A 20,006-nucleotide genomic window follows, 5' to 3' on the forward strand; every position below is an offset into this window, starting at 1 on the left:
TAAGGAGAAAATAAAGAGAAGCAGTTAGTTTTACAAAAAAAAAAAGATTTCCCCTCTCAGAATAGAGGTATTAGATGTCAACTACGCTATGAAAACAATAAGCTACTGCAATTTAAATTTACACAGACCAAGAGGCAATTTTCAATGGCAGATTCACTGAAGAAAATAGCAGGTACTTTCTTATTTGCAAATAAGAAAGTGGCAAATGAAAATGAACAGGATGGGAATGCAGAGGTGAATTCAATCTAGCCTCTGGTTGTGCTCTTACATCTTCAAGTTAAACTGTATCACAGAATAAAAAATGACTATTCAAATTTGTTCTGCAGTTTCATGGCCCATGGGAAGAATGGGTTTTTACATATTTTACACTACTCAAACATGTCAGCATTCCCTCAACATTCTTTACTCCAAAATTAACCTGATGAATAATTAATTTAATGACATCTGAAGTCTTCATTTCTTTCTTCTGTACAATTCTGTACAATTTCTGTACAGTCCAGGCTGGATTTTGGTAGACAGCCTCAGGGGCATAAGTATTCCATTGTTGTTATCTTAGCAAAGGGAAATTGCTGTGGTTGGAGGAAACGGTTTTCATTCCCTGTGTATAGGTAAGTACCTCTCATAAGAGCAGCTTTAAACATCAAAATGATAAAATTTAAATGCCCATAAAGGGTCAGTGAATTTTCTAATGTATATTTCAGAGGCCTAGTTTATTTCTTACACTTGTTTATCTTTACAAGTGACATACAGTTGTTAGGTTTGTAGCACTGCTAACTAAAGAAAAAGGCATTGGAAAGAGAGAAACATACTAGTGAAAATAAGATCTGACCTAAGTTCTGGCTTTTCTGTCATTCCTACTTCTATTTTTAACTTCTTATACCTGTTTATTCTAAATATGGTAAAGCTGATCTTAAATTTATCCCAAAGATTTTTTCATAAGCTTTCTCATCAAAGTGACTACAAGAGAAGGGGAAAACCAAGTTAAAAACTGATACAACGATTCGTAAAACACCTAGTGATACAGAGCACCACAAGGTAATATATCCCAGGAACCCAGGATACAAACCATTTGATATCACTTGGCTTGCTTCAAAAGAAATGGCTGCCAGATTGTTCACAGTCACAGATCAAATTCCTTGTTCTACTCTGTCTCCCCTTCTTACTACTGCATTTGATTAGTCTTTTAAAAAGAAAGAAAGAAAGAAACCAGCCTGGGCACCATAGCAAGACCCCGTCTCTACAAAAAATAAAAAAAAGCTAGCCAGGCGTGGTGACACACACCTGTAGTCCCAGCTACTTGGGTGGCTGAGGCAGGAGGACTGCTTAAGCCCGGGAGGTGGAGACTGCAGTAAGCTGTGATTGCGCCCCTGCACTCCAGCCTGGGTGACAGAGCAAGACCCTGTCTCAAAAAAAATAAAAATAAAAATAAAAAGGGTGCAAGGCTGCCAGAGACCAAAAGTTATGTGACCCACTGAGTGAGTTCTCAAAGGCTTTTACTATTAATACTGACATGATGTCACAGTTTGTTTTGTTTAACTCTTTGTCCAATCAGGTGTCAATCCTTGGTGAAATTTCTAAGGTCAACATTTAAAAGTCCAAATACTTCTATTTTCATGAAAAAAAAAAGAAAACAAACTGAATTAATAAAATTTTTTCATGTCCCAGTTTAAACCAAAATCTCAACAAATGATGTAAGTTTTGACTCAGAGGAAACAGCAATTGGGCTTATACGGAAAATAGTTAAGCAAGAATAGTTTTTTATGCAATCGTGTTTATTCTGATGGGTGCCTTAGTCAATTTGAATTAAGGACATTACTTTTAAAAAATAAAATTTTGTATCTTTCTCCTTTCTCAATTTTCAGGCTTCTGCTTTTTCTGTTTTGGCTTCCTAGAAGAAGAAACTTGTGGCAGGGAAAGCAACATTACAACATATCATTAAAACAATCAGTTCACAGCCAAGGCTATTTCAGTCTTATCTAAGCTGAAATGAGAATTCTGAGTGAGATACTTTAAGTGGTTTCCTCTTCATTTCTACACATGGATGAGGTCGTATCAGGCCAATTTGACTGAAATGCTAGGAAAGATAATAGAAGATTATCTAGAGAGGATAGAAGATAGAAAAGATTATCTAGAAGATAACAGGCACTTGAGGGATGCCCATGAACCCTGAGCACTTCAGTGTGTAGACAGAAACTCTCAAGCTACTGATGGTCTGTTGGCCTTTCAAGGAACATAGAAGTGGAAGCTGACACAACAGTACTTGACCTGCTCAACACACTTTATAGACTCATGAATTAGCAAAAAGGAATAATTTTCTCTTTTTTGGCTTACAAATACACTTTATTTATTTCAATCTTTCTTTATTCCATGCAACTACATGAGAAATCTTTCACTCCAAATTGTAATAGCATATGCAAGCAATGGCTGAACTTACATTTCTCTCAACTTTTCTAAAATTCTGTGCTCTGAGTATGTTGCTGTTTTAAACTCTCAATTCTATGAACCAATCTTATCCCAATATTTCATTCTTAGAATATCAAACTATTTTGAAACCAGTCACTTTGGTGGGTAATTCCTCCTTAGAATACTGCCAAAGCCTGAGGCTGTATTTTATTATTATAAAAGCTAGCATTTGTGACTCTCTTAAAAAAAAAAAAAAAGTATAGGCCAGGTGTGGTGGCTCACACCTGTAATCCCAGCACTTTGGGAGGCCAAGGTAGGCGGATCACCTGAGATCAGGAGTTCGAGACCAGCCTGGCCAACATGGTGAAACCACGTTTCTACTAAAAATACAAAATTAGCTGGGCGTGGTAGCGCAGGTCTGTAATCCCAGCTATTAGAGAGGCTGAGGCAGGAGAATCGCTTGAACCTGGGAGGCGGAGGTTGCAGTGAGCTGAGATCATGCCATTACACTCCAGCCTGGGCAACAAGAGCGAAATCCATCTCAAAAAATTTTTTAAAAAGTATAACGTCCTGAAAGGAAAGGATTTGTGGTAGAGGCAATGTCAGTACTACCAAGATAAGATGCCTAGTCTCTCTCTGGTGACCATCGTCTACTCATTTGGGGCTACATCAGGTCCACAACTAAAACACTTTCAATAAATACTGCACCTTATTTTAGAGAAGGATGTGTATTACCTGTATGACCTATGAGTGGAAGGACTGTTTGAAGAATATCCAAATTCCATAGTGTAATGTGATCGCTCTGTGGCTGGGGATGGTGGAGGGTTCAAAATCTAAAAGAAAAAAATAATTAAAATATTAAAATAACAACATAGAAACTATCAGACTTTCTTTCAACTTTTCTTCCTTCATCTCTATTAGTGTTTCTTTACAATACACTATTAGCACAATTCTTCTTTTCCAAAGAATTGACCTCAAACAGTACTTTGGGACTATTGGCTTCCTCATTCCCTAAGACCTCATCATGGCTAAAAAGTGCAAAGTGACAAAAACGAAAATCTGTAACCTAAAAATCATTGGTCAGTACATTTAGGTCCTGGTTATTTAAAATTGTAAGTATTTAGAGAAAAATTATTGATTTAGGAGAAATTCCAGGTGTGCTTCCTCTTTTGGGAAGTCATAAAATGAAGGCCCTAATCCCTCAATAGGTACCATTCAGTAGTTCTACTTTTACTTGAAATGTGAAATTAATGCCCAGTGCTTTCAAGTATTCTGGTTACTACACAGTAACTTAAAAGATTTATAAGCATGCATGGTGGTGTGTGGTAAATGCTTTGAGCCTTTTATGCCTAAATTTTACATTCAAAAACTACTTTTACATTACTATCACTGATCACCCACATTTAAATGAGTTAAAAAATCTAAGATCTTATGTATGTTGCATTCAAAGGAAAACAGACTACTTACTGCAGGGAAGTAAGTGCCTTTGGTGCTTGAAGAACTACTTGATGATGCTCCTGTAACATGGGCTCGGTCATAGGGGGGTCCACTGCTTCCCCCCATGATACTGAGGGAGCTGATCATTGATTTACCTCGAGACATTCCTAAAATAAAAGGAGGTTAAAAACTGAAGATGAGTAAGATATATAAAAATGTATCAAGCAATTTCATTCAACAGTAGGATTACAAATATCAACAGTGAAGTAGTCTGATTTTAAAATAACTTACACTCTTTTCCCATAATTGAGAACATTTGATGGAGAAAGGAAATGAACGTTTTCTAGAAGTCAATGCTCCCATTGAAAGAGCTGGCCTAGAACAAGGCCAAGAGTAGCTCCCACCTTCTCCCTCCCCTGGCAGAAGCAGAGCTATTTAAAATAAGGGCTTTTCAACCTCTTGGAGGATTTGAAAGGATTGTAAAGGGTAGAGGTTGTGAGGCAGGGCATATTACATACCAGACTTGCTCAAAAGAAAACAAAAAAACATTTTTAGGGCACAAACAACATATGAAAGAATATTTTTTCATCTAATGAATATAAATGTTGCTAGAATCAAAACTACCAGTGCTAAAGAAAAAATTCTATTTTTTCCAAGAAGCTTCCCAAATTCCACTAACTGAAAATAGGTATGGCAGTAAAGAAACATTACCATTAACAGTTTAAAAACCGTGTTTGTCTACTTAAGAGTTACACCCATAGTAAGTTCCTATTTTCAGAGGGTTTTTGCAAGGCACCGCCTTCTCCATATTCATTAAAAGGAAGGCGTCTTTTAACTAAGGGCACCAGAAAACATTAAAAAGAAGGTCAGTTCCCTAGAGCAACACGGCCTACCCAAGCTTAAAACTTCTGGCTACTCAGCTATGCCTAAACTAGCCCTTTGTCCCCTATTAGCACATGAAGTCAGGAGAAAACTTAAGACATATTCTCCCTTCTATCATCCAGCTATTTACAAATCTTTGTTGGCTGAAGGGAATCTTATATAATTTTTGGCCTCCTTTTATTCATGGGCTCCATAGTACTAGAGTTCCCTGGTGGTGAACTTAACCTGTGGTTTACAACTCTTTCACTAAATGACTGGCTGATTCACCTTCCGTAGCATGCATCCAGAATTGCAGTCAGAGAGGCTTAGAGCTTGCATATGTATCTGCTTTATATGCTTTGACAATTTCTACCAAACCATATCTAAGGCCTTCTGTGTAAAGAGAAGGTGCTAATAGTAAAAAAGAACGTTTGTCCTTATAATTGTTTAAACTCAGAGTAATATGGTTACAGACAGACTCTAGGTAGTATTCTTTTCCACAATGGAAACTGGCAGTCTTGCAGGACCAAAGACTTGATTCTCAATGGATCCATCCTGACTCACCTGGAAGAGATCCTGACAAAGAACTTGGGTGTGGCACATAACCAAGAGGCACAGAAGCTGGTCCATGAACTACATAGTCATTAGTCATAGTTTCCCCATCTCCCTTCATACGTGGACACAACATCCTCTGGCAGATAAAGTATATAGTTCCAGACACAAAAATGGTGACAATTACGCCAATAACAGAACCAACTGTATTGGTGGCCTGTGGTGCTGGTTCTTCAGTCGGATCTACAATGAAGAATGCAGTATGGTTATTTAATAGAAAAACAACTGTATATTCAAAATAGTAATCAAAAGAGGGCTTGCTAATAGGATGTGAAGCTATAAGCCTAATGAAGATAATTCATAAACACTTTTCTTTTTTATGAATACATACATACCACGCCCTGAAGACATATGAAATAAATGTCATCATTAGGAATCAAAATGAACTACCCTTAAGTGAAGACAGAAATAAAACAATAGGTTGGAAAGTGTAATTGTAAACAGATAGAAACAAAGATGGTAAATGAAGTACAGATTTAAACACCATTAAGAAGCTTTAAATAAATAAACAGATAAAATCCATTCTACTTCATTCTATATACCATACAAATGAACAACGGTATTCCAAGATTTCGGGAAAAAATGTATGACCAGAAGGGATAAACCTAGAAAAGTCATCAAATGTTTTACCTGGAATGGTGAAGAAGCCAAAATCAGCTCTGAGCACATGTTAGATTTTAGATTTGAATAGTGACATTTAGGCCTGATGAATGAAAACTGGAAGCTAAAGATAAGCCTCAGCTCTCAAATCCCCTATGCTGCTGGCCTTCAGGCTGTCTAGTTGCCTGAGACCAAGGAACATAAGGTCTTTAATACCTGATTACTGGAGGACTCACAAAGAAAGGCCAGATTGCCAGAAGAGGACACCACCCCAGGGATTCACCTTCCCTGGATCCCTGAGCTACCTGAGGCTTTAAGAAGCAGAGGGCATCAATATCAGAGGTAGAGGGAAAGTGAGCTTATTGAAATTAGAGCATTACTGTCTCTATTCAGAGGGAAAATTCTTCCATTCTGAACAGTTAAATTTTATCTCACAGTTGCAGATCCTTTAAAAAACTTCCTCCTGCTTCATCTTACCTCAAATCTCCCATCCATATAGCTAAACTCATCCCCTGACAGATTATATGAAAGAAATGCGTGAAAATGACATCTCTAAGTTACATAATCTGTAGGGATTATCATTTACAAATTTAGTCTGTGGAATCTGAAGCATAGACTCTTTTTAGTCCTTGAGAACAACCGTCTCATCTTTTCATTCCTTTTTAGTCCCCTAACATTCCTTTGCAATGCCAAGCTTCAGGAAAGAAAAGTTTACATTCACTACCCTCAATCCCTAGTCTCTGGGTCACACCATAAACTCCCTGAAATCAGACTTCCACCCTCACCACTGCACTGAAACTTTTCTGTCAACAGTCAAAGTTCTACTATTTGCCATATTCAATATATTCGTTTCACTAACCTCTTTACACAATACTGCTGGCTCCTGTCTTCTCTTTAAAAAAAAGTCTGATCAATATTCTTCCAAGATACCACTCTCTTAATTTTACTATTTCTGATTATTCTTTCTCTGCTTCCTTTGTTGGCTTCATTCTCTTCTGCCTGCATCTTAAGTGCAGGTGCTTCCCAGAGAGATTTCTATCTATCACCTACTATTTTCCTCCTCTTCTTACTGTCCTGGGAGATTCTATCTACTGTCACAGCTTTCATTATTATCAATAAACTAAAGAGCACCAAATCTCTCTTCTGAGCCACAGTTCCTTATAATCAACTTCCTGAAGAGCTTCAGTGGGATATTCCATGAGTACCTCTCAGGCAACATATCACAAACTGAACTCACTGTCACCATGATCAGTCATTTCTCCTAGATTCCAGGGGTAAAGACACCATAAATGAAGTCATCTAGTATAAGATAATAAAAAGTGATGGGGCTTGTGGCAAAGTACACGCCTGCCTAAAGGCATTTAATGTAAATTAAACATCACATCAATCAAACATTACATCTGCAGCCAAGATGTGGTATGGTACTTTGGTTTTCAGTTCCTGCTATATATCCCATTTAATGACTCCAGTCACTCAGTGAGGTACCTGTGGGTCAACTTAAACTTATCAACTATATCTAAGTGGTTACCAATTCCTCTTTATTCTACTTCTGAAACAACTCCGAAATCTGTTCTCTCCCTGCCACCCCCACTCCTCCTCCTCATGATTTAGATCTTTATCATCTTCTGCCTAAACTCTAATCGCTTCCTTTTTAAATTACAGGCTGCAAGTCATTCGTAAATGGTGAGAATGATTTAGTGGGTTACAACCAGCTTTGAAAAAATAAAACAGAAAATGTCAGAAAGTGTTCTATATAATATGGGTAAATATTTAAGTGTTGTGTGACACCTTTTTAAATGCATGAGCTCAAATCTCTGTATTCCTCTTGATGCGATCAGAAGAAGTTTGAAAGCAATCAATCTAACAGATTTCCCTGCCTATAAGTTTATCACCTCCAACCCACTGGCTTTACAACTTCTGTATTGCTTGACCATGCTAGTCTTTTTCTTGAAATTTTCAGTGACTCTCCACTCTCCATTGTTAATACTGTCTAGGCTCTTTAGAAGAAAAGCATAGTCCTCCATGATTGTACCTTTACCTATGTTATCTCTTGCTGACACCCCTCAACAGAGCCTGTATTTTGGCAGTCCCATTACATGGAGGTTCCCAGAGGTGCCTGTTTCACTCTTTTCTGCTTTTGAACAGTATATTCCCTCTGCCAAAAATGCAATTTCTCCAATTATCTACATGATGAACACTATTCATTGATCAACACCCAGTCTTTTTTTTCTTTTTTTTTGAGATGGAGTCTCGCCCTGTCGCCCAGGTTGGAGTACAATGGCACGATCTCGGCTCACTGCAACCTCCACCTCCTGGGTTCAAACGATTCTCTTGCCTCAGCCTCCTGAGTAGCTGGGATTACAGGCGCCCGCCACCACGCCCAGCTAATTTTTGTATTTTTAGTAGAGACGGGGTTTCACCATGTTGGCCAGGCTGGTCTCGAACTCCTGACCTCGTGATATGCCCACATTGGCCTCCCAAAGTGCTGGGATTACAGGTGTGAGCCAGCGCACTGGCACAACACCCAATCTTAAATACCATTTTTCTAAGATGCCTTCCTTGATCAAGTCCATCTTTGTCCCTAAAAAGCTGACTACTCTCTCATTTCTACTGCCACCTGTGTAGATTTCTATTACAGCACTTATACTCCATAATCAATGTATCTACTATGAGCCAGGCTATGTGTTTTTTAGGCTAAATGATATATATGTTAAATCATTTAATTTTCTTATAGGCATCAGGCTAAGCATCATTCTCTTCATTTTGAAGATGAAGACCTGTAATTCCAGCACTTTGTGAGGCCAAAGTGGGTGGATTGCTTAAGTTCTGAATTGAATTCAGACCAAATGAATTCTTTTCTTTTTTTTTTTTGAGACGGAGTCTTGCTCTGTCGCCTAGGCTAGAGTGCAATGGTGTGATCTCGGCTCAATGCAACCTCCGCCTCCTGGGTTCAAATGATTGTCCTGCTTCAGCCTCCCAGTAGCTGGGATTACAGGCATGCACCACCACGCCTGGCTAATTTTTGCATTTTTAGTACAGATAGGGTTTCACCATGTTGGCCAGGCTGGTCTCGAACTCCTGACCTCAAGTGATCCGCCCACCTTGGCCTCCCAAAGTGCTGGGATTACAGGTGTGAGCCACCATGCCCGGCTGATTTCTATGTATCTAAATGATTTGAGAATTCTGTAACTTTGGTTATAGTAAAATAATATTTACTCTTTTCTAGTGCTTTACTAAATGTTTCTGTGAAGATTTCTGTGCAAAAGAAAACTGCTATGTTAAAAGAATTACTGAAAGCAAAACATAAAAAAACCTTCGCACAAATAATTAGCTTAATATTAATACTTATTACTTAGAAAGGAAATCTCGATAAGTAAACCTCACACATAAGAAAAAAAATTGTTTAAATTCTCTGTTAAGAGTAATTTATAGATCTCAGTCCTACTTACAACAATCCAGTTCATCTGACTTGTCACTGCAATCCACATTATGATCACACTTCTTGTGCTTTCCAATGCACTGACCATTGGCACAGCGGAACTGATCAATTAAACAAAGCACTGGAAAAAAAACATAAATAGTTTTCTTATTTTTAATATCATGTAAAGTCAAACTCTGGCAAGAATCAAAAGGTGCCTTCTGAACACAAATGAAAAACAAATTAGACTTTTAGCTATAACTTAAATATTATTCTCTGGAGTTCCATTGGTTGAGAGAGAGAAAAAAGAGTAGGAGAAAAAAATCCAGCAGGAAATTTCCTAACATTTTTTTTTTTTTTTTTTTTGAGACAGAGTCTTGCTCTGTCGCCCAGGCTGGAGTGCAGTGGCGCGATATTGGCTCACTGCAAGCTCTGCTTCCCAGGTTCACGCCATTCTCCTGCCTCAGCCTCCCAAGTAGCTGGGACTACAGGCGTCTGCCACCAGGCCTGGCTAATTTTTTGTATTTTTAGTAGAGATGGGGTTTCACCGTGTTAGCCAGGATGGTCTCTATCTCCTGACCTCGTGATCCGCCCGCCTCGGCCTCCCAAAGTGCTGGGATTACAGGCGTGAGCCACCACGCCCGGCTTATTCTTTACATTAAATTCCCTCTTTCACTAAAGAATTCTAGAGAAGTTGGCTGGGTTGTTTTTACCATGGGAAAAGTTAGTAAGGGAAAGTGAAGAATATAAAATATGTTAGAGCGTAATTAATAAATCCACTAATTCAGAGCTCATTGGAAACAGGGACTATTTTTATATACTGAAGGCCTAATATATTTTAGTTTCATTTCTCAATTTTCAAAGCTTATTAATTTGTATAAATCTTATGCATATGAAGTGAATTAAAACAATAATATGGAACATGGCACTATGATCAGAAGTGATACAGTCATATGTACTTGAAAAACCCCACCTGACACTAAGCCAAGTAATACTGAAGTTTAAACAACTGAATGGGAAAAAAGGATTGCATGCTGAGGCACTGAAGAATTCTGGATACCTTCACAGTTCTTCTCATCTGATTTGTCCTGGCAGTTTGCATCTCCATTGCATCGGAGGGCACCATCAATACACTGCCCACTGGCACACTGGAACTGGGACTCTGAGCATACAGGACAATTGAGTTCATCACTGTGGTCTTCACATTCAGTAAACCCATCGCACCGCCAAGCCACAGGGATACAGTCAATTTCCCCCGTGAAACAAGTAAACTGCTGAGGAGAACATGTTGGAGGTTCTTCAAATGAACAAGGAGAAGGGGAGTGACAAAAACACAATCATGGTCACACAGAAGTACAAACACATACCTGAGTGAAGCTCATTTAATAATTAACATACACAAAATACTTTATAATAAATATGATTTATAACTATCTCATCTATTCAAAGAAGAAATAAAGGTTTTCACATTACTTCCTTTACATTCACTATAAACTTTTGCCCGCAAAACTATAAGGCAAAAGTTTTTTCATATATTGTAATCCAAAACAGGATTATAATATTTGCAATCTGTTACAGTCTCACACAAAACCTAGGAATAATCAGTATAATTACCAAAGACTTTAAAGTTAGCCTAGCACTCAAAAGTTTTCTAGCTCTAAGCTTCTCAAAGGATAGTCCATGAACCCTTAGGCGTTCCTGAGACCTCTTTCAGGGGACCCACTAGGTAAAAACTATTTTTATAATAACATTAAGATGTCATTGCTTTTTTTTGGCTATGTTTGCACTGATGCTACAAAAGAAATAGTGAATAAAACTTGGTACCTTAGCAGACTCAGGCAAATGACAACAAACTTCATTAGTAATCACTGTACTATACACAGCCACACGTGCACAGTTTAAACAAACACACAAAAAGACCAATTTCACTTAAGAATGTTATTGATGAATCAATAAAAAATTATATTAAAATCAACCCAGTGTATGCCTCTTTAATAGTCTGATCAATCAAATGGCAATTATGCATAAAGCTCATGTTGCATACCTAAGCGTGGTAGTTTCTAATGGGAAAGCATTTGTCTTGAGTTGTAAATCCAACTCAAAATGGAATGTCATTTTTACCTGAAAGAATGACTGACAGGTAAATTGTACAGTAGTTATTTACACTTGTCTGTTAGTGAATTATCTAGAGAACCCATAACCTTATGATATGACCATAGGTCAGAAAACCCTGTAACTTTACAACAGAGAATATTGCAGATTACAGGTGAACATTTTACATGGGGAATTTTAGGGATTATTTAATAAGAGCCTATTATGTATTCAGCACTATACTATCTATATTGTATGGAGAATTAAAGTAGATAAAATATATCCACGTCCTTAAAGCAGTTTGAATTTGGTTGGGGATAGAAAGAAACTAATAAACATAAAACAAAGGACACTCCTTTGAACTGCATGTCATGCAAACCGTGTGATATAGTTTGGATATTTGTCCCTCTAAATCTCAGGCTGAAATGTAATCCCCAATGTTGGAAGTGAGGCCTGGTGGGAAGTGTTTGGATCATGGGGGTAGATCCCTCATGCCTTGGTGCTATCCTCCTGATAGTAAATGAATTCTTGGGAGAGCTGGTTGTTTAAAAGTGCGTGGCACTCCCTCTAGCCTACTCTCTCTCTCTTGCTCCCTCTTTTGCCATGTGACCTGCCTGCTCACTCTTCACCCCCGCCATCAAAGTTTCCTGAGGCCTATCCAGAAGCTGAACAATACAGCCGGCAGAACCATGAGCCAATTAAACTTTTTCTTTATAAGTTACCCAGCCTCAGGTATTTCTTTATAGCAATGCAAGAATGGCCTAATACACAGTTGTATACATCTGTCAAAACTCGTTTTAATACATACATTAAAAATAATTGCTAAATGTGCAAGCAAGAAAAAAGGCCCTTTAAAAGATATTTTCAAATTGGAAGATGAGATCCTTGACTCAGTTTTATCCATGTTATCATTAACATAAAGAGAAATTTTTCTAGGATTTGCCTCACTTAAAGTAACACTCTAGCACCCTGATAGGGAAACACATGCTATTTTTTTTTGGTGGGGGGAGGGTAAAGTAACCATAAAATTGACCAATTTAACCACTTTAAAGTGCATAGCTCAATGACATTAAGTACATTCACATTATTGTGCAATCCCTATTTTTAAAAATTTCAAGTACCAGAGCTTAACTTTTTGTACATATCTGATTTCCCTGACTACGCTGTATGCTATCTCAAAGATCTTCAAATCCCCTACGGTCCAAGCACAGTGCCCATAGCTGCTACTGAACACATGCATTATTTATTTTTTTAAAAACTTATAGTTCGAAGAATAAAATTTACTTTTAATCCCACCCACCCGATCAACAATTTTTATATGTTGAATACATATTCTCTTTCAATATTTGTTTACAGAAATATATATTTTATGTACTTGTCATTTTGGCAACATTTTTACATCAACTTCATGATTATAACATTTAATAGCTGTATAAACTCAGTTATTTTACTTAGTAATTTTCACACCATTAGAAATTCATTTAAAAATTTCTGCCACTGTAGATAATAGTATGATGTAGTCTTTTTCCTTCAGTTGAATTAACTTAGAATTATCCCCAAAAGGAGGATATCTGAATTAAGGGTATGAATACTATTATGGTGCCTGATATCACCATACTATAATTTAACAATGGAATGTATCTATTTGTTATACCTGCTAAGTGATTAAACCAATTTTACTACAACAGTATCACTATACTCAGTGATATCTTTTAAAAAATCATTTTTTACTAGATAAAGAAGCAATGGGAATTTGCTGATGGATTTGAACAAAAGAATATTCTTTCCATCAGACACATTCCCAACAATGACACATCAACTTAGAGAATCTACAATTTAGTGGAGAGAGATTACAGGAGGTAGAATTAATTCATTTTGTTACCTTTTGGGAGAGGGGGGAGGCTACTTTAGTATTAGGAAGCATACTCATTCACAGGCTGAAAAGTGTGGTAATATATACGCAGTGAAATACTATTCAGTCAAAAAAAAGTAGGAAATCCTGTCATTTGCAACAACACAGATGAACCTGGAAGACATCCTGTTAAGTGAAATAAGCTAGGCATAGAAACACAAATACTACATGATCTCACACGTGGAGTGTAAAAAAGTCAAAGAAACAGAGTAAAATGATGATTATGAGGCTGGGCAGGGTGGCAGAGAAGAATAACAGAAAAGTCTAGTACAATACAAATGAATGGAATACACGCAACCAATTAAGTTAGTAGACAGAGCAATTTCAATGCCTAGTCATAGAAGTCTAGGCTTAAGATATGGAATATGTTTGCATTTAGGGTTGCACAAGAAAATTACAACATATTTACCTCCACATGATAGCTCATCTTGAAGTAGAACCAGGTGCATGGGGCAAGAACACCTTGTAGTACCATCCCCCTTTACAAGACAAATATGTGAACAGCCACCATTATCCTGAGCACAAGGGTGCTGTCCTGCAAAGAGAAGAGGTGAGGATGGGGAGAGGATGGGGAGTGGAGGGGGAGAGAAGTGGGAGAGGAGAAGAGAAAAAGGGACAACCCTGTCAAAACTATTTATGAAAATCAAATGTATAATCAGCTTGGACTCTTTTTTTTTACTTTTATTATTATTATTATGGACTTTTTTAACTTTTATTATCATTATTATTATTATTATTATTTTGAGACAGAGTCTTGCTCAGGCTGGAGTACAGTGGTGTGATCTTGGCTCACTGCAAACTCTGCTTCCCAGGTTCAAGTGCTTCTCCTGCCTCAGCCTCCCGAGTAGCTGGGATTGCAGGTGACTGCCGCCATGCCTGGCCAATTTTTCCGTTTTTAGTAAAGATGGAATTTCACCATGGTGGTCAGGCTGGTCCAGCTTGGACTTTTATTTCCACACAATATGATTCTTCACTCAATCTCTACACAACCTACAAGAAACTACTTCTATCTAACCACTGTCTTTATATATTTATATATAAAATATTTTAAGGTAATGGTAAAGCTCATCTTAATTTTTGTAAATATGAAGAAATGTTTACTGAAACTAAAAAATTGCTAGGGAGAGGCCGGGTGCGGTGGCTCACGCCTGTAATCCTAGCACTTTGGGAGGCTGAGGCAAGTGGATTGCCCGAACTCAGGAGTTCAAGACCAGCCTGGGCAACACAGTGAAATCCCGTCTCTACTAAAATACAAAAGAAATTAGCTGGGTGTGGTGGCATGCACCTGTAATCCCAGCTACTCGGGAGGCTGAGGCATAAGAATTGCTTGAACCTGGGAGGCGGAGGTTACAGTGATCCAAGATAGTGCCACTGCACTCCAGCCTGGGCGGCAGAGCAAGACTCCATCTCTACAAAAAACAACAACAAAAAATTGCTAGGGAGAATGCTGAAACTTGAGTATTATTCTATTTAAAATATAAGAATTCTCCTATATTAAGATTTTTAACTCAGAAAATCCATATTTCTGAAAGACAATTTCAGTCAAAAAGTGTATCTTAATGAGGAATCCATTGAGAATTAAAGAGTTATTAGAAGAAAAAAACTTAAAAGGCACATGTAACAGAACAATTCAGAAACAAAATTATTTGGTCAACTGCAAAAGGTAACTTGTAATACTATAAATGTCTAACTTCCTCATACATGGGCTAAGTAAAGAAACCACTAGGCAACTTTTCAAAGTCTGTTTCACAAGTTGTATTTTTAAAGAATCATTGTTTGGAATTTTCTGTTTAGCCTGTATTAAAAGCAACTTGACATCTGTCGTCACAAAATATAAACATCTAATATAAGCCACCATTTATTATTTGACTCTCTTCCACAATAACATTGGTTCTGCTTCAGTTTGTGTTGAGACTGAGGGAGTCAGCTATCTACAAATGAGCATACTGTCCAAAACAGACATCACACATTATATAGAATATACAGCCTATGTAGCAGTGTTTCTCAACCTTTAATTCCATGATATTTTTGATAAAAATCCCATTCTCTTTAATATTAGAAATTTGAAAAAATGATTTACCTAATATACAATCATATTTAAATAGTTATTAAATAAAACCTCTCCCTTGAAATTCTGAAAATCTTGAGATTTTCTGTAATAAAATATTCATATATCGACTAAATAAATAACTTAGGTATGATATCATTATCATATTTCTATTAAATGTTCAGCCTGAGCTACAAGTCATACCATAAAATGACAACAATTTTTAACTTTCTAATTCTCAAATACTTGTAACTTTACTTCTAAATTCATGAACTGTACCAACATAATGAACACTTGTACAGGGCTACTCCTGTTTCTTCATTCTCCTTTCATGCTTAAATTCAATTTAAAAGCACTGAGCTGAGAAGTTACAGAATTTCAATAATTGTCTCTCTCGTACTCAATTTAACATTGGCATCCCTGGTACCATCATGTAAGATCGACAGTAGTGACTGCTAAGGAAGGCACTTTTTAAAAAACGTTTTGCATATATAAACTCATTTATTCCTCTCTATTATTAGGGTAATTTTGATGACAGATATGAATTAAGAACTAGGCCAAGATGACTAGCCATTTTCAAAAAAAAATAAGAAAATATTTCTGGCTACTTTTCTTTTTTCCTGGGGTTCATGGAGATGGCTATTTTTCTAAGCTGGGAATTGAAATATTTATCCAAAAGGGGGGAAAAAAAACCAAGCACCTACTGATTAAACAGAGTCTTCTCTATGTTTACACACTAATTTTTAGTGTGTTTTGCATAAGAATAAGATAAACCCATTATAACTATATTCATCATTATATAATTTTTACTTTTTTTCAAGCTATGGGGGAAGTATACAGAGGGAAGAAAAGAAATAGATGCTTTATGTTATCAGTATTCTCAAAGGAATTGAAGGGGAGAAAAACAAGGCATGATAAGCAGTCATTGTTGTACCAGGAAATATTCTTTTTTAACAGGCAAGACCCATGCCTTTCCCCCATTTCTGTATTATGAGATTATGTTTAATTTGGAAAAGCTCCCGGGTAAGGTTGACATAAGGCTTTAAAAGCATGAAGAGGCTGGGTGTGGTGGATCACACCTGTAATCCCAGCACTTTGGGAGGCCAAGGTGGGCAGATCACTTGAAGTCAGGAGTTCGAGATCAGCCGGGACAACATGGTGAAACCCTGCTTCTACTAAAAATTAAAAAAAAAAAATCAGCGAGGCATGGTGGCATGCACCTGTAATCCCAGCTACTCTGGAGGCTGAGGCATGAGAATCACTTGAACCCGGGAGGCAGAGGCTGCAGGAGCCAAGATCGTGACACTGCACTCCAGCCTGGGCGACAGAGTGAGACTCCGTCTCCCAAAAAAAAAAAAAAAAAAAAGCATGGAGAGTTCAAAAAAAATGGCAAAACTAAAAGTGCATGAAAGTCTTCAAGGAAACAGAGTTTAAAAATCCACAAAAGTACATATTAATTTATTATAACACATGATTCCTCCAATTAGCTTTATCCCATTAATACTTACTGTATTCTTGAAGGTTCAGCTCCTTTACTGCATGAATGTCACTAAGCTGGGCAATTCGAGCTTGGACTTTGGTTCTACCCTCTCGACCTGTCATGTCAATTTTTTCAATCATTTGCTGCTGTTTATCAATCCAATAGAGCCAGTTTTCAAACACAGTAAGTCCCACAGGCTGCAAGATATTGGAGTCTTCTAATACTATCCGGTTAGCACCTTGGAAAAGGAGAAAATTCAACAGAAATGACTCATGTGGGTCAAGTTATACTTTTGGTAATTATTTACTGACTACCAGTTAGATTCTACAGGTATAGAAAAGAAAAAAAAACAAGATCTCTACCACAAAACTTAAAAATCATGGTAAGACATACACTAGAAAACAGCTAATAAACTAGATATTAATATGCAATCAAGAGCAAGTAAGTGCCCAATGTGCAGTAAATATTCTAGTTCATAGAAATGTAGAAAAGAACTTAGAACAGTAGTTTGAAAAACCCTAACTTATATATACAACAGATAAAAATGGCACTTCTCTGGAGGAGCAGTGGTGGTGGACCCAGAGTTCTGAGTATACTTGAGGCATTTATGAAGAACAGCTTCACTCTCACCCCACCTGGCTTCTCAGAACACAATTAGAAAAAATGACTGACTCACCCCAAGGTAAGAATTATTTCTAATCATCTCAGACATAGAGTCATCCAGACTCTGAGGAGGCAACTTCTGCTATTGTTGCACAGTGAGAAAGTTCTTTTATACGGTGGGCTAAAATCTGTGTTCATACCCCCCACCCTGCTTTATTCAGTTTCTCCCTCACTCAAAAAGAAAAAATATATTCATTCCTTCTTTTTCATAACAGTCCTTCAAATATTTATAGAAAGTTCATGGTTCCTAAGTCATGAGTTCAGTCAAACAAAGACATTAGCTGATATTTTGGAAGTATCAAAGGAAAGTTTCAGGAAAGAGGCAAGCAAAATGCCAACTTTTTAATAAATGAAGAAAAGTGGGGAGATATTCCAGATGGGAAGGCATTGCCTGAGTCAACATTCAGATGGCAGGCTAAGCACAAGTTTACTTATATATTCTCTCCTAAAACTCTACTAATGTGGTGATTTAAAAAATTTTAGGCTGGGTGCAGTGGCACACACCTGTAATCTCAGTAATCTGGGAGGCTGAGGCAGGAGGATCACGTGAGCCTAGGAGTTCGAGATCAGCCTGGGCAACATGGCAAAATGCCATCTCTACAAAAAATATAAAAATTAGCCAGGCATGGTGGCATGCGCCTGTAGTCCAGGTACTCAGGAGGCTGAGATGGGAGAATTCCTTGAGCCAGGGAGGTCAAGGCTGTAGTGAGCCAAGTTCACACTGCACTGCAGCCTGGGTGACAGAGCGAGACCCTGTCTCAGGAAAAAAAAAAAAGAAAGAAAGAAAGAAAAGAAAATAATTTTTAAGGTATAAACCCATAAGGACAAAGAAGGTAGAAGAACAGGAGAGAGCAGGAAAGTGATACAAATTTTGGAAGTTGGAGAATAGATAGACCAGGGATAATGACACAGTAGCCCAGAGAAAGCTAAATGCCTACAGCCAGTGAAGCTAACAATGAAATCAATTAGCTCAGCAAGTGGAAGCACCAGGTATTTTAGAATGGAACAAAGGTAGGAGTTATGTGGCTGGGGCTGAAAGAGGAGTACTAATTGAAAATATGTGTAAGAAGTTACACAGCAATGTTCTCAGTATTTTTAAGCCTCATACTAAATACAAACAGCTAAGGATCACCAAATATTTAAAGAAAACCTCTATCTTTAAATTTGAAGCCCAAGACAAACACAACAAAGGAACTTGGAGAAAAAGACACAAAAGCAGAAGAAAACAAATAAATATCAATTAAAAAAAAAACACCTAAAGAATAGGCTGTCTTCAGAAGGGCAGAGCATTTGGAGAACAAAAAAGAGCCCTTGGAAATTAAAAACATGATATCCAAAAATTTCAAAGAAAAATGCAACAAGAGGGTTGGGAGACAAATTTGAGAAGCTCTCCTCAGAAAGTACAACAAAAACACAAAGAGATGGATAATAGGTGAGAAAAATACAGCTACGGTCAAGAAGGTCCAGCATAAAAATAAAAAGCTCCAAAATAGGAAAATGAAAAATAAATTATCAAAGAAACAACACAAGAAAACATTCCAGAATTTAAGGTGTAGACTTCTAGACAGAAAGGATCAACCTAGTAACCAGTTCAATGAGAAGGAAGGGAAGGGGAAGGGAAAGCACGAGCATAGATTTTAAAAATCTCTTTTTTTTTTTTAGACGGAGTTTTGCTCTTTCGCCCAGGCTAGAGTGCAGTGGCTCAATCTCGCCTCACTGCAACCTTCGCCTTCCGGTTTCAAGTGATTCTCCTGCCTCAGACTCCTGAGTAGCTGGGATTACTCGCACCCGTCACCATGCCAGGCTAATTTTTGTATTTTTAGTAGATATGGGGTTTCACCATGGTGGCCAGGCTGGCCTTGAACTCCTGACCTCATGATCTGCCCGCCTCAGCCTCCAAAAGTGCTGGGATTACAGGCGTGAGCCACTGCACCTGGCCAATTAAAAAAAAAAATCTTAAAACAAAACATTAGCATATCAAATCCAGCAATAAATAAAAAGAATGTACCATGCTAAATTTTATTTATTCCAGCAAACTGAGAAAAGAAGTTAAGTTCCTTAATTTGACAAAGGTTATCTACAGAAAAACCTTAGCAAAGAATACTTAATCACAAAGTATTGAATGCTTCCCCCAAGCTCAAGGGGAAAAGGACTAGAAAGGAAGAAGGGAAAGAAGGGGAAGGAGAAGGGGAATGATGAGAAAGGGGAAGAGGAAAGGGCTGGGGGAGGGAGAGTGGAGAGAAAGAAAAAAGGAAAGAAGGGAGGAATCAAACAAAGGCACAGTATCAAATTCTAGGACACTGAGGGGAAAGAACATGTTAAAAGCTTCCGGAGGAAAAAGGAAAAGGATAGCATACAAAGACTGAAATCACAGTCACATCAAACTTCCCAATGACAGAAGATGCTCAAAGACAATGGAGTTCTATTTTCGAAATTCTGAGAGAAAACAGCTATAAAACATGAAAGCAAATTATCAACCAAG

At 37.6% G+C, this 20,006-nt stretch overlaps 1 protein-coding gene across 8 annotated transcripts in view; it reads right to left on the reverse strand.

Annotated features, from left to right (window-relative positions):
* The window catches only part of LRP6 (LDL receptor related protein 6), a 170,290-nt gene that overhangs the window by 22,400 nt on the left and 127,884 nt on the right, over positions 1–20,006 (reverse strand). For 7 of the 8 annotated variants that reach the window (XR_004665617.3, XR_608456.5, XR_008954639.2 and 4 more), the window contains 7 exons: positions 16,890–17,099; positions 13,744–13,869; positions 10,392–10,628; positions 9,363–9,473; positions 5,266–5,496; positions 3,871–4,007; positions 3,139–3,236 (listed from right to left, as the gene is read on the reverse strand). Coding sequence is in view for 5 of the 8 variants with exons in the window: in XM_063593360.1 (XP_063449430.1) it covers positions 3,139–3,236; positions 3,871–4,007; positions 5,266–5,496; positions 9,363–9,473; positions 10,392–10,628; positions 13,744–13,869; positions 16,890–17,099 (1,150 nt within the window). In the remaining 3 variants the exon portion in view is untranslated. Of the gene's footprint in view, positions 2,075–3,138; positions 3,237–3,870; positions 4,008–5,265; positions 5,497–9,362; positions 9,474–10,391; positions 10,629–13,743; positions 13,870–16,889; positions 17,100–20,006 lie in introns of all 8 variants that reach the window. The other variant, XM_034935388.3, reaches the window with a different exon arrangement.

The sequence above is a fragment of the Pan paniscus genome, chromosome 10, assembly GCF_029289425.2.
Source record: "Pan paniscus chromosome 10, NHGRI_mPanPan1-v2.0_pri, whole genome shotgun sequence".
NCBI classification, from domain to species: Eukaryota; Metazoa; Chordata; class Mammalia; order Primates; family Hominidae; genus Pan; species Pan paniscus.